This window comes from Sinocyclocheilus anshuiensis, unplaced genomic scaffold (genome assembly GCF_001515605.1).
Source record: "Sinocyclocheilus anshuiensis isolate Anshui unplaced genomic scaffold, SAMN03320099.WGS_v1.1 scaffold702, whole genome shotgun sequence".
Taxonomy (NCBI): Eukaryota; Metazoa; Chordata; class Actinopteri; order Cypriniformes; family Cyprinidae; genus Sinocyclocheilus; species Sinocyclocheilus anshuiensis.
In genome coordinates this window covers 1368884-1383987 of record NW_015548184.1, presented here as the reverse complement: position 1 = coordinate 1383987, position 15104 = coordinate 1368884, and the positions used below count along the sequence as shown (strand labels likewise).

Genomic DNA, 15104 nt, shown 5'->3' with positions numbered 1-15104 from the left:
AATGGCTTTATAACCTTTTCCAGACTGATAGATCTCAATTACTTTCTTTCTCGTTTGTTTCTGAATTTCTTTGGATCTCGGCATGATGTCTAGTTTTTGAGGATCTTTTGGTCTACTTCACTTTGTCAGGCAGGTCCTATTTCTTGCAGGTCCTATTTCTTGATTGTGAACAGGTGTGGCAGTAATCAGGCCTGGGTGTGGCTAGAGAAATTGAACTCAGGTGTGATAAACCACAGTTTTAACAGGGGGGCAAACACTTCTTTACACAGGGCCATGTAGTTTTGGATTTTGTTTTCCTTTAATAATAAAAACCTTCATTTAAAAACTGCATGTTGTGTTTACTTGTGTTATCTTTGATTAATATTTAAATTTGTTTGATGATCTGAAACATTAAAGTGTGACAAACATGCAAAAAAATAAGAAATCAGGAAGGGGGCCAACACTTTTTCACACCACTGTATATCTGTCAGTACTTTATCTGATATACACCAATGAAGAAAAACGAAATGGATGCTATTAATCACTGCAAACCATGATGTCCTTCAAATTATGTTTAGGTCTGCGTCTTTAGTTTATATAAAACCTGAATGTGTTTTATTTGCCTAGCTTCCTTGTGTAACGCGTCGTGACGTCACTCAGCTCCAGCACAGCAACAAAGGAGGATGCGGAGCTGCGCGCGGGAGCCGAATCCCGTTCAAATGCTTTTCTTTTGCTTTACGAGACCGACATAACACATAACCATGTAACATTTGTCCGTATTTATATGGATAAATGAAGTGGCGCAGGATTCGTTGGAGGAAGCGGGGGGAGAGAGAGAATGTACTGGGTCGCTGGGTTTGCCTCCTCCCGCTCGTTCGTGGTTGATCTTGGCCGGAATCAGAGCCCGTCCCTCGGGTTGTGTGGCTCTGATGAGCGTCACTTATTTTATGGGTACATAGTAGCCGTCCCTGTGCAGGATTTCGGCGGGATCATGTCAGGATTGGTATCGGATTCCTGGTGGAGGAAGACGCTTTATATCAGCGGAGGTGCCCTGCTGGCTGCGGCTGCGTATCTGCTGCACGAGCTGCTCTCCATCGGGTCAGTGCTGTGATGTCAAATGATATATGAAATGACTTACTGTTGTTGTTTACAATATTTCATAATACATGCATTATACACATTTGAACCTCCCCAGGGAAAGATGTAAATATTAGTCCGCTGGCAATGCCAGTGCCAGTGAGGTTCTCGTGTTTTCCTTGAGCTCGCTGGGCTGCATCAAGTCACGTTTTCGGTGTTTGGCCGCACGGGAGCATATGAAAACGCCCTGTCATCAATACCCAGCCGGAATTGCCCTTGTTTACATTCGCACTGAACAAAAGAACCTTCTTAGTGTAAATAACGCGTCATTATGCGGCACGTGATCTTGACTGTTTACTTCGCCGGATCACGATGTCCTTGAGTTGTGTTGTGTTGTGAAGCGACCTTTCTTGGCTCATCCGCAGGCCATTACCTAATAAAAATTCAAGGGGGGCCTGTAATGCTGTTTTTAGCTGTAGCCTGTTTTAATGTGGAAACAGACGTGGATACAATACTTGACTGGAGGGTTTCAGCACCGCAGGCCGTGGACAGCGTCATGTTTGAGGATTGAGCTCTGCAGCATTCGAATCGTACTGATGCTTTACACTTGATTCAGTTTGCCATAGAATATAGATTAGTATTTGATTTTGACGTCAAAAGACATAAATAGACATCGTTAGGGCATCAGAATGTTCATTTGAGAGACACATGGAAGCATCTTAAATGCCTATTTGAGAGGGTGAGTGGCATCCTTATAGATCTGAATGGCCTTTTTATATTAATTGGGAAAATAGTTACAGAGTTTGTTGTTTTGGCCTGGATAATAAACTGTGACAGTCTGTTAACTCTAAAAATTACATAGCACCCAAACAAACGAATAAATACATACATGGAAACTTTTTGTGATCTTAATTTTGTCATGAGTATCTTAACTTTACCATCATGGTTAATTACAAAGCCACAGGTGTAATATTCTGAACTTGTGTTATGTAATCATTATGCAAAGGAACATTTCTGTAACACTCGTTTAATGCACTATAAAGGTATTCATAATTTATGTTGTAATGCATTATATGTTTTCATAACCTAAGTTAAAATGCATTAAAATATATTTGCAGATACCTTATTACATCTGAAATTGGCTCTAAACATATTTTAGATGTATGTATTTTTCTAATATATATATTTTATTTTCTAAAATATGTTATATTTTCTAATATTTTAGAAAGTATTATAATGCATTAAAATATGATAAACAACCAATTTCAGATATAAAAAGGAGTCTTCATCTTATGGTGGAGTCATGAACACTGACCTTAACTGAGGCAAGTGAGGCCTGCAGTTCTTTGGATGTTGTTGTGGGGTCTTTTGTGACCTCTTGGATGAGTCGTCGCTGTGCTCTTGGGGTAATTTTGGTCGGCCGGCCACTCCTGGGAAGGTTCTCCACTGTTCCATGTTTTTGCCATTTGTGAATAATGGCTCTCACTGTGGTTCGCTGGAGTCCCAAAGCTTTAGAAATGGCTTTATAACCTTTTCCAGACTGATAGATCTCAATTACTTTCTTTCTCAGTTGTTTCTGAATTTCTTTGTATCTCGGCATGATGTCTAGCTTTTGAGGATCTTTTGGTCTACTTCACTTTGTCAGGCAGGTCCTATTTCTTGCAGGTCCTATTTCTTGATTGTGAACAGGTGTGGCAGTAATCAGGCCTGGGTGTGGCTAGAGAAATTGAACTCAGGTGTGATAAACCACAGTTTTAACAGGGGGGCAAACACTTCTTTACACAGGGCCATGTAGTTTTGGATTTTGTTTTCCCTTAATAATAAAAACCTTCATTTAAAAACTGCATGTTGTGTTTACTTGTGTTATCTTTGATTAATATTTAAATTTGTTTGATGATCTGAAACATTAAAGTGTGACAAACCTGCAAAAAAATAAGAAATCAGGAAGGGGGCCAACACTTTTTCACACCACTGTATATCTGTCAGTACTTTATCTGATATACACCAATGAAGAAAAACGAAATGGATGCTATTAATCACTGCAAACCATGATGTCCTTCAAATTATGTTTAGGTCTGCGTCTTTAGTTTATATAAAACCTGAATGTGTTTTATTTGCCTAGCTTCCTTGTGTAACGCGTCGTGACGTCACTCAGCTCCAGCACAGCAACAAAGGAGGATGCGGAGCTGCGCGCGGGAGCCGAATCCCGTTCAAATGCTTTTCTTTTGCTTTACGAGACCGACATAACACATAACCATGTAACATTTGTCCGTATTTATATGGATAAATGAAGTGGCGCAGGATTCGTTGGAGGAAGCGGGGGGAGAGAGAGAATGTACTGGGTCGCTGGGTTTGCCTCCTCCCGCTCGTTCGTGGTTGATCTTGGCCGGAATCAGAGCCCGTCCCTCGGGTTGTGTGGCTCTGATGAGCGTCACTTATTTTATGGGTACATAGTAGCCGTCCCTGTGCAGGATTTCGGCGGGATCATGTCAGGATTGGTATCGGATTCCTGGTGGAGGAAGACGCTTTATATCAGCGGAGGTGCCCTGCTGGCTGCGGCTGCGTATCTGCTGCACGAGCTGCTCTCCATCGGGTCAGTGCTGTGATGTCAAATGATATATGAAATGACTTACTGTTGTTGTTTACAATATTTCATAATACATGCATTATACACATTTGAACCTCCCCAGGGAAAGATGTAAATATTAGTCCGCTGGCAATGCCAGTGCCAGTGAGGTTCTCGTGTTTTCCTTGAGCTCGCTGGGCTGCATCAAGTCACGTTTTCGGTGTTTGGCCGCACGGGAGCATATGAAAACGCCCTGTCATCAATACCCAGCCGGAATTGCCCTTGTTTACATTCGCACTGAACAAAAGAACCTTCTTAGTGTAAATAACGCGTCATTATGCGGCACGTGATCTTGACTGTTTACTTCGCTGGATAACGATGTCCTTGAGTTGTGTTGTGTTGTGAAGCGACCTTTCTTGGCTCATCCGCAGGCCATTACCTAATAAAAATTCAAGGGGGGCCTGTAATGCTGTTTTTAGCTGTAGCCTGTTTTAATGTGGAAACAGACGTGGATACAATACTTGACTGGAGGGTTTCAGCACCGCAGGCCGTGGACAGCGTCATGTTTGAGGATTGAGCTCTGCAGCATTCGAATCGTACTGATGCTTTACACTTGATTCAGTTTGCCATAGAATATAGATTAGTATTTGATTTTGACGTCAAAAGACATAAATAGACATCGTTAGGGCATCAGAATGTTCATTTGAGAGACACATGGAAGCATCTTAAATGCCTATTTGAGAGGGTGAGTGGCATCCTTATAGATCTGAATGGCCTTTTTATATTAATTGGGAAAATAGTTACAGAGTTTGTTGTTTTGGCCTGGATAATAAACTGTGACAGTCTGTTAACTCTAAAAATTACATAGCACCCAAACAAACGAATAAATACATACATGGAAACTTTTTGTGATCTTAATTTTGTCATGAGTATCTTAACTTTACCATCATGGTTAATTACAAAGCCACAGGTGTAATATTCTGAACTTGTGTTATGTAATCATTATGCAAAGGAACATTTCTGTAACACTCGTTTAATGCACTATAAAGGTATTCATAATTTATGTTGTAATGCATTATATGTTTTCATAACCTAAGTTAAAATGCATTAAAATATATTTGCAGATACCTTATTACATCTGAAATTGGCTCTAAACATATTTTAGATGTATGTATTTTTCTAATATATATATTTTATTTTCTAAAATATGTTATATTTTCTAATATTTTAGAAAGTATTATAATGCATTAAAATATGATAAACAACCAATTTCAGATATAAAAAGGAGTCTTCAAATATTATAATGCATTTAAAAAAGATATAATTCATTATGACATACATTTTGAATACTTTTATAATGCACTGTACATAAAGGCTTTAAGTTAAGTGTTACCGAAATTTCTATTGTTGTGTATCATATTAACCTTGCCCTGACAGGGTCTCCTAAACACTTTACTAGTAAACACTGTTATTATTTGGATATCTGTATTTGTTATTGGTGCTTTGAGTGTAGAAATCATGATTGCTTTTTATTAAAGATGGCTAAATGTGGACGGATTAGTCCTGTTGCACCTCAGAATCTGTGCTAATCTTTCTGATCAATATTGAAGGGATTTTAGCAAATCTAAATAATTTTTTTCCCTTCCCCGACAAAATACCCTGATTCCGAGTAATATTCAACAGCCCACATGATAGGGATAGTTTGGTTATACAAATCACATTTTTAGAATATGTGTTGAGTTAGAAGAATGAATTTTTGAACTTGTGTGTGATCAGAATAGGACTAAGCTGTGTTGTTTTGAAAGCTCAGGCTTGGACTTGTAGTTTCTGCTTGTGAAATAAGACCGGTTTATGTCCTCCCACACACATCCTGCTGTTTCCTCGTAATTATAGTATAAGACCTTTTCCGATGCACTCCACTTGATTTTGGGGGCTAAATAGCTGCTTTTAAAGCTAAATAATGTTCCTATAAAACCATTTAACTCTTGTACTTCAACTGGTAAAGCATGATGCATTTCAATGCCAGGGTGATGGATTCTCCCAAAGAACAAATATGCTGATAAAATGCATACCAGTTTTTGATCAAAATGCATGCCAACTAAATACAAATGCAAAGTTTTGTTCCATATGTCTGACTGTGATATTTAACCATTGGTATTTTGAGTGACCTTTTATTCATCTGTTCATATTGAAATCTTGAGTAGATTGTCTGGTTTTACAATCTATGGTTGATCTCCTCCTTACAGGAAAGAACAACAGTTGGATTCTAAAGACGCCATCATCCTTCACCAGTTCTCCAGGCCAAAAAACGGGGTGCCAAGCCTTTCACCTTTCTGCCTGAAAATGGAGACCTATCTGCGCATGGTTGATCTGCCCTATCAAGTATGCATAAAGGAGCAGTTTGGATTTTGGAGTCCATTTCCTTTGATCAGTGTGGTTACATGCAGTTATTGGAAGTCACACCATCAGCTGTTGAAATGTCAGTGAAATTCATGAAAGCCCTTAGAAAATAGGATTATGGTTTTTTTTGTTTCAGTTCACATCCAGATGCTCCAAAATAAGGAGTAGTGTTTTTTTATATTAATAATAATAATACTTATTATTATTATTATTATTATACATTTTTATGGTTTGCATCTTTTCACCCTCAATATGCTTCCTTTTTTGCAGAATTACTTTGATGGAAGCCTCTCATCCCAGGGCAAGATGCCTTGGATCGAGTATAATTACGAGCAGGTGGGCGGGACTGAATTTATAATTGACTTTCTGGAGGAGAAACTTGGTGTGAGCCTAAGCAAGAGTCTGAGCGCTCAGGAGCAGGCGGTAGCGCGGGCCATCACCACCATGGTGGAGGAACACTTGTACTGGTGAGTCATGTGCTGCCATTCAGAATGAGTCACTCTTCTGCAGCTGAGCTGTCTCTGAAATGTGAGGATCAAATATGCACCTACGGATTATTGACTAGAGTCAGTAGAGTTCTGCAGTTTGTTTATTTGGCTGGGGAGTTTTTGATTTTTAAAGCCTTAAAGGAATAGTTCACCCCAAAATGAAAATTTGCTAAAAATGTACTCACCCTCAGGCCATCCCCAGATGTAGATGAGTTTTTTTTATTTTTATCAGAATGTAATTGTAAAAGCTGCAGTGAATGGGTGCCATCAGGATAAGAGTTCAAACAAAGAATAAAAGCATCACAATAGTCCACAAGTAATCCACACAAATATTGTTTATCAATTTTTGTCTTGTGAAGTGAAACATTGCATGTGTGTAAGAAACCGATTCATCATTAATCATTTTAACTTCAAACCATTGCTCCTGTATTGCTTTCTAATGTTGCTTTCTCCAGTGAAAAGTTGTCTCATTTGAATCGGGTGAGAAATATGCACAGACCAAACATGGTTTATAAGCCAAAACAGTTCTAAACAAATATGTCGGTGAATTTTGATGTGAGAGGACAACAGGGTTTGGACTTTTTAACTGCAGAGGAAGCGTTATTATGGATTATGGACACGTATTTTGGACAGAAGTGATAGTTTTCATTTAAAATATCTTAATAATAGATTTGTTTCTTACAGAGCTTTTCAACTGTCTGAACTAATGGCATCCACTCACTGCAGAGAATCCATTGATGAGCAAATGATGTAATGTTACATTTAACCAAATCTGTTTCAGTGAAGAAAGCAACTCATCTACTCGTCTTGGAATGCCTGATTGTAAATACATTTTCAACAACATTTTTGGGTTTCAACAGTTTCTTTAAGAAAGTTCTTTAAGCAAAGGTCTAAACATACAAAAATAATCACCCAAAACTATAAATCAAGATTTATAATTTAGGTTGATGAATCTATTTCATTAAAAAAATACATATTTAAAAATCATTAAATTATATTTTTTAATTCCCAAATTATTAGTTTTTCATGTTTTCTATTCAATAGTAATGATTCATTCATCTGAATTTTAGACGTATGCTATTACGTCCTGTCCAGCAGTACAAAATCTGTAAAAACACATGACTCCTTTTTACTAGAACTCTAGAGAATTTACTAGAGTTAATAATAATAATCATCAAAAATTATTTTTATGATACTTAAGTGAATCTATCTTTTTGTGGAAAATATTTAAACTGTTTTATTCCAGATTATTCTTGAAGATTATAACTGTACTTGACAAATAGCCAGACAACCAATTTATTTGCATAATAAAAATGAATGAAAAGTTGTATGAGTCCGTAACCATAAACCACTAAAATATGCGTGATAAGCTTGCAGTGGACTGCTGACATGATTTGCAGTGCAGGCAGCAGATTTATCAAATTAATGACTCGTGCTGAAACATTATCCTACACATTGGGTATCATAGTGTAAGCATTATACTCAGGGAAAAAAACAATTGTATAACCAGTCTCTTTTCTTACCTAATCTCCTCTTCATTTCTTTTGCATTATTATATTCCTTCAAATGAAATCAATTTTTTTGTTTGTTTCTTTCTTTTTCTTGGGCATTCTCTCTTCACACTGCCTAGAAGTGCTTTACACTGTGCTATATATAGAATCCCACATCATGGCTATTGAATATCTGTGTCCACTCCAGAGTAGTGTTGTGTATGTCAGCTGAAGAGCTTGCTGAGCAAGAACATTTATTGAGCTATAAATAAGAGTGATGGATGTCATGCTGGGAAATCTGGATTATGACACTGGTGGGTTTTGATCAGGAAATGAACCTCCTGTAACGTACTTGATCCATTTCAGTAAAAAGACCTAGTAATATCAGATTAAAGCCCTATTCGCACGGGATTAGTATTACCTGGCCTGCATTTGGCGGGTCGTATATCATTTTTCGAGGTTTTTGTTTCCTGTGCGCTTTTTATCCATCTTTCGCGAAGAATGGAGCTGCGTTGGAGTGTTTGATAGTATTTTGGGTGCTGTTATATCGCTACACCATACAATTTGTAGATAGAAAAGGCTGAAAAGGTTTTGAGGTTAATGTGTTACAAATAAATCAAGCATAAATCTTGAGATACTATTTTAACCTGGTGAAATGTAAATGTCACAGGGCACGAAACTATATTAATGTATTTTCTTTTTAATCCATCTGGACCATAGAACGGGACTCTCAAAGACTTGACATCCGGGTATCCGGTAGATAAGTCGGTAAATTCGAGTAAAATCACAGGCTTCGCTTATCCCGTGCGAATGCACCACACGAAATTCAGAGGTGGGGGGTTAATTTCAAAATCACACAAGGTCTCCAGATAATACTAATCCCGTGCGAATAGGGCTTAAGACTCAGAAATGTAAACAAAGCATGTAGCGTACAATACTGTTTCATGGAATCCATATATTATGTCTTATTGTCAGACTCTGCTGAGTTCGTCTCCCTTGGTTCCTGTAAATAAAGTCTTGTCAACATATTCTCCAGCGTCTCCTCGTCCCTCGTGTGTGTGCAACGTGACACTTATATTATAAATTTAAATGCCATGTTGGTCAATGCAATTTAGTTTGAATTTAGTAGTTATTTTTGGTTTAGAATTTACACACTGCTGTTTTGAATCTGATTTAAACCTGATGAAAGGCTGATTGTAAATTCCAGGTGGTGAGTCCAAAGCCATGAACCCAAAGAGCGCTTGAAGCCATTTTGGATGAATGGTTTTTATTAATACATTGCCTACTGTGCAAAGAAGTTAATTAGAAAATGGCTTAAATTAATTTGATTCAGATAATCACAGAGCAGAGAATTAATTCAAAGTTTAATCTCAAAGGCCAAACTGAGTTTGTTTTCTGTGTGATACTAAAGCTGCACGCAGTTATAATAAACTGAAATATAAACAAGCCCATTTTATGATGAATTGCTTGTGCAAAAAGTTGTTTTGAAAGTTGTTTTGAATAAAAGTAGCTGCAAAATAAATGTATTATGCAAGTTAAATATGCAGTATAGCAAAGTTCTAATATTTTTTATGCATGTTGTAATGCATCTAATATATCTGCTTTCTAAAGACTTCAGTTTGGGAATCAATAAAATTATGCATCTGCAGTTTGTGAATTGTTCCTCTCATCTCTCCTTGCAACATTGCTTATTTAAGAAAAATGACAATATAAAAGCCAATTAATAATAAAATATAATTAATATTATTATTAATGTGTTGTCTTCATAATATGACATTTGTATTTTTCCCACACAATATAAATGGCTCTTTATACATGAAAATATATATATAGATAAATTTGTACTTTAGGAAAGGAATCATTACCTTTAATTTATTCATCTCTTTCTCCAATGATCTCTGTCACCACAGGACCATTGCTTACTGTCAGTGGGTGGATAATGTTCAAGAGACTCAAAAGATGCTGGACCTTCCCGGGCCCCTCAGTGACCTGCTGAAATGGATCCTGTGCCAGCTGACTGGTGGCATTGTAAAGCGAGAGATGTACTGTCACGGCATTGGCTGCTTCACTAAGGAGGAAGTTTACACCCTCATGGAGAAGGACATGCGCACACTGGCCACACTGCTAGGTGAGCAGGACAAGAAATAGAGGGTTAAAATGATACTTTGTCAGGAGTATGTTTTTGTGATGTGATACAATGATTTACAATTATTTATTTTATTAAATATTTGGTTACACTTTATTTTAAGGTCCAATTCTCTGTATTAACAAACCATTAATTACAACTTTTGCCTCAGTAAACGCCTAATTTGCTGCTTATTAATAATTACTAAGGTAGCTGTTAAGTTTAAGTATTGGGTAGGGTTAGGGATATAGAATATAGTCATGCTGAATATGTGCTTTATATGTACTAATAAATAGCCAATATGTTAATAATAGGCATGCTAATAATAAGCAACTAGTTAATAGTGAGAATTGGTCCCTATGCTAAAGTGTTACCAAATATTTTTTTATAATAAACTTGTATATTATATCATATTTATGTTATGTGTGTATTATGATAACTGAAGTCTGCCATATAGTTTTGGTTTTATGTTATTAAAAAAATTATAATAATAACATGCTATACTGAATAAAATACTTTTACTCAGCAAGTATGCATTACATTTATCAAAAGTAACAGTAAAGACTACACTGTTACAAAAATGCCATTGTCACTTGTCAAATTTCTATCCATTTCAGATACTTTCTATTAATGAAAGAATTTGAAACATTTTTATAATAGCGAAAAAGTTTCTTGAGCACACAGTCAGCATATTAGAATGATCTCTCAAGGATCATGTGACACTGAAGACTGGAGTAATGTCTGCTGAAGATTCAGCTTTGCCATCACAGAAATAAATTACAATTTAAAATATATTCGAAAGGAACAGTTATTTTAAATTGTAATAATATTGTATATAGCATATAACAATATATACAACATATAAGTATATAACAATATTACTGTTTTACTATGTTTTTGATCAAATAAATGCAGATCTTACTGTCTGCAAACATGTGTTTCTTCTGGGCCATAAAACTGCAATTTGCATTATTTTCTATAAAAAGCTTAAGGTTTTTTTTTTTCTCTGAATCTTTCACAAAACATGAACACACACTGTGATTTTGTTCCTAAGATATTCACTTTTGGTGGCTTAGTGCAAGTAATGTTTTACATATGGGGGGGGTAACCTTTTCATGTTATCCATTTGGTAACTGAATAAACTGAAAATCTCAATATTTTCTTGTATTTTCAGTGTGTTACAGTTAAAGAAGTCTGTTATTTGTCTTAAATTTTGGCCAGGGGTTAATACTTATCTTCTGCACCCCCAGGGGATAAGAAGTACATCATGGGTCCCAAGCTGTCCAGTGTGGATGCCACGGTGTTCGGTCACCTTGCACAAGCCATGTGGACGCTGCCTGGCACACGGCCCGAGCAGCTCATTAAAGGTGAGCAAGACCTCACAACTGCAGTTTTGTAGTCCTAATAGGGCCATTAAAATAATTGGAAATATTTGTAGAACAAGAGAGAGATTCATGCATGTCTTCATTTTAGATGTTGTTGTATATAAAGGGATAGTTCCCCCAAAAATGAAAAGTCTTTCATCATTTTTGTTCCGAAGCTGTATGACTTTATTTCTTCCATGAAACACAAAAGGTTCTATTCTGTACAATACTGGTGGACCATTACTCAAATAAGAACAAAAAAGTTATTTTCACTGAATAATGACTTTAATTAGGTTACAAAAATATCATATAGTTTTAGAAGACTTGGTATATAGTGCACAAGTCATATGGATTTCTTTTATGATACTTTAGGGTAGCATTTTTGGAGCCTGACAGCACACATCAAAATTTAAAAAAGCGCAGTTTGAACATTCTGCCTAACATCTCCTTCTGTGTTCCTAGAAGAATGAAAATTAAACTGGTTTGAAAGTTATCCAAAGTTTCATTTTGGATGAACTATTCCTTTAAATTTTGTGCCCTGGCATGGCAGTTTGTTAAATGTCCACTAGATGGCATTATGGGCATTTATTTATGCTTCTGCACATTAAAGTTCAGTCATACATAGAATGTCAAACCACCTAAGCAGAATAGAGAGCACGAGTCCAGTTCCGAAAGTAAATTAAATTACATTCATTTTATCCACTGGGCAATTAATTTTTAACGATAACTGATTTTTACTGAAAACTACATTACCCATGATTCTCTACCAATCAGAGAATCGCTACGACCAAAATGCATCACAAGAGAGCATAGCAACCACTCACTCCCACAAAGCACTTTGAATAATGTAATAGAGTCAGTCTTTCTTTCAGAATTTTTTATTATTTGTAAATATATGCATATTTTGCAATAAACTTAAAATATGTTAAATCCATCCAGTACACAGTCTTGTACTCTTTGTGAGGTTTTAATTATTATTATTTTTTTTTTTCAAATCAAAGTTTCTAATTAGCCTTGTAGCTGGTTGGTTTGGTTAATTGCTTATTGACACTTTAATGAAAATCCATATGGGTAAAATGAATGGGAAAAACACTTGAGAAAAGTGGTTGGGCATTATTATACTCTACAGAAATATGTTGCTGTATTCTAAATTTTACATTTATTCTGAGTGGAGACACAATGACAAAAACCAGCCATTCAGCAGACTATGTTTGACAAGTTTCAAGCTGCACAATGAATAACTATTTCTGTCTGCGCACAGGAGAACTGATCAACCTCGCCATGTACTGTGAGCGCATACGGAGGAAGTTCTGGCCTGAGTGGTTTGTGGACTTAGAGGATTTCTGTTACGTCAGCGACAATGACGCTAGCAGCGGGACACCTACCTGCATGCTGGACCTTGGTCTCTTTTCCAGGACAGACACTTTAGAGGAAAGTGATCTAAGCCTCCCGTCACACAGTAATACACACTCACAAGACTCAGACCACTCCGCACGCTCGCTCTCAGACTCTGACATTGAAGCAGATGGCTCGGATGTGGAGCAGCAGGTCAAGGGTAAAATCTAATAGAAGTTGCTTTTTATCTGGTGTAAGAGAGCTTTTCGGGATGCATTGTGGCTCCAGAACTCATATTGATATTTCCTGCCTGGATAAATCGCACTTTGATTAACCTGAATTAAAAACAAAATGTGTGTACACAACATGACATCAGTCATGGACATGTACACCTCAAGATTTACACCACAGAAGTTGGACGCATGTTAAAGATAATTCATTCTCATCATTGTAAAAACATTATGCCTCCATCCTTCTCAGAACTGTTCGTTTGTCCACGGTTTCATTATGGTTTCTAATTAGCTTTCATTTCAAGGAAACAAATATTTCATGGTTTTTCAGACCACTCACTATGTCTCTTTTCTCTCTAACTTTAATCAAACATTTGCTCCAGAACAGAATCATGTAGCAAAATACTAGCTTGCATGATTCTAGGATGTTTGTGCGAAGTTGACAATTTAACGTTTTGTGCCAACTGAAAGTCCCTCCTGTTCAAACCTAATAATTCCTGCTCCCAGATCAGCTAAAGTAAATAAAATAGAATTGATGGAGATGGATAAAAGGATTTATGAAGCATTTAATCCCGGTTCTGCATAAAATAACAAAATGAGAATCCAATCTTCACAAATATTTAGGCTAATACAATAGAACCAAATCCCTTTCTGTCATTTTTATTTGTTAGGGCTCCAGTGTGCGTCATCAGTGTCAGACTCTTGATCAGTCTGAATGGTGCTTAATGCCTGTGTGCCTGACTGCAACCATTTGTAGGCTACATGTGTGACAGTCTATCCTCTTCATCCCCATGTGTCTCTTTCGGTTTGATTCTGTTATACAGACCGGTTTGCGAGTCCCCACCAGAGGGCACTGTGACCATTCACATGTTGAGTGGGTCCTATGCAGCCACTTGTATTGCCGTTACGAGAGTCGCTTCAAGCTTCTACCTTAAAAGAACGTTTTAAATATTAATAACAACACTGAACCTCTAGTGAACACTAAACGGTCAGCTTTGGTGGCGTAGGAGTCTGATTATACATTTTTGTGTACCAAAGTGTAGTGCGTTGAGCAGATTTGTCTTAGCTGAGGGAAAATTGTTGTGAGCAACAGCTGCATGATGAGTTTACCCTCTTTCTGTTAAATGTACTTGAAACCCAAGCCTGTACTAAATTAATTTATTTAAATCCCTTATAATGTTTGATCTTTTACGCAGAATTCTGTTGTTTACTTTCCATATTGTTGTTTTGCACATTTTAGATGATTAAAAGTCTTTGGACAATGTAAAGATGTGGATTGAAACATTAGAGGACTTAAAACAGGGTCCATACAATCAGTGAGATATGTTATATGTGTGTGTATGATATACAGTAGTTACCTGTAATACATCATTTACCTGCATGTGTGTTTGTGTGTGCGTATGCTGGTGTAAAGTTCACCAGTGGAAATCTTCTATCAATTAATTATACCCTGTATAGAATCGAGGTTAAAGTTAAAGGTGGGGTAAGCGATTTCTGGTAGCCAATGTGGACATTTGAAATCACCAAAAACAAACACGCCCCTACCCCAAAAGGGTCTTGCCCCTATTTTGATAGCTCCGCCCCACACATACGTATGCAACCCAGGCAACGATTAGTTCTGTGAAACAAAGCAAAACCAATGTTACACCGTGTCTACACCGAACGCGAGTGGTGCGGCGTGACAAAATACTATTCACCTTTTTCTTCAACGCGGAAGTAAGCCTATGGGTGAGACTTCCGGTTCATTAGCCGCTATAGGTAAATAATGAGGAGAATAACAACGTGCAGTAAACGGTAATACTGTTTGCACTACAAACCAGTGTGTTCATAATTAAGATAATACATTAAAATAATATGATAAGACACACCAATTTTCGATATCAAGCAGCAAAATGAACTGTTTTGTACAGTTAAAAATAGCTGGACGCGGATGAGACCGGAAGCTAGACCCATAGAATTTACAAATGGCTGCGCCCATTTTTACGGCAAGAAAAAGGTGGATAGAACTCATTATAATCAGTGATGCTGTCTACACCATAGATATATATAC

The 15104-nt window shown here is 37.0% G+C and overlaps 1 protein-coding gene across 2 annotated transcripts; it reads left to right on the top strand.

Moving 5' to 3' along the window:
* Positions 1 to 595: 595 nt before the first annotated feature.
* On the top strand, positions 596 to 14555 carry LOC107704942 (failed axon connections homolog). 2 transcript variants are annotated; one of them, XM_016508010.1, is made up of 6 exons: positions 596 to 1077; positions 5869 to 6004; positions 6293 to 6489; positions 9911 to 10128; positions 11376 to 11492; positions 12751 to 14555. In XM_016508010.1, the coding sequence occupies exons 1-6, from the start codon at positions 818 to 820 to the stop codon at positions 13053 to 13055; spliced, it is 1233 nt and encodes a 410-aa protein (XP_016363496.1). In that variant the 5' UTR covers positions 596 to 817; the 3' UTR covers positions 13056 to 14555. The 2 variants fall into 2 exon arrangements, with proteins under 2 accessions (XP_016363496.1, XP_016363495.1); XM_016508009.1 differs by lacking the exon at positions 596 to 1077 and adding an exon at positions 3168 to 3649.
* Positions 14556 to 15104: the final 549 nt, after the last annotated feature.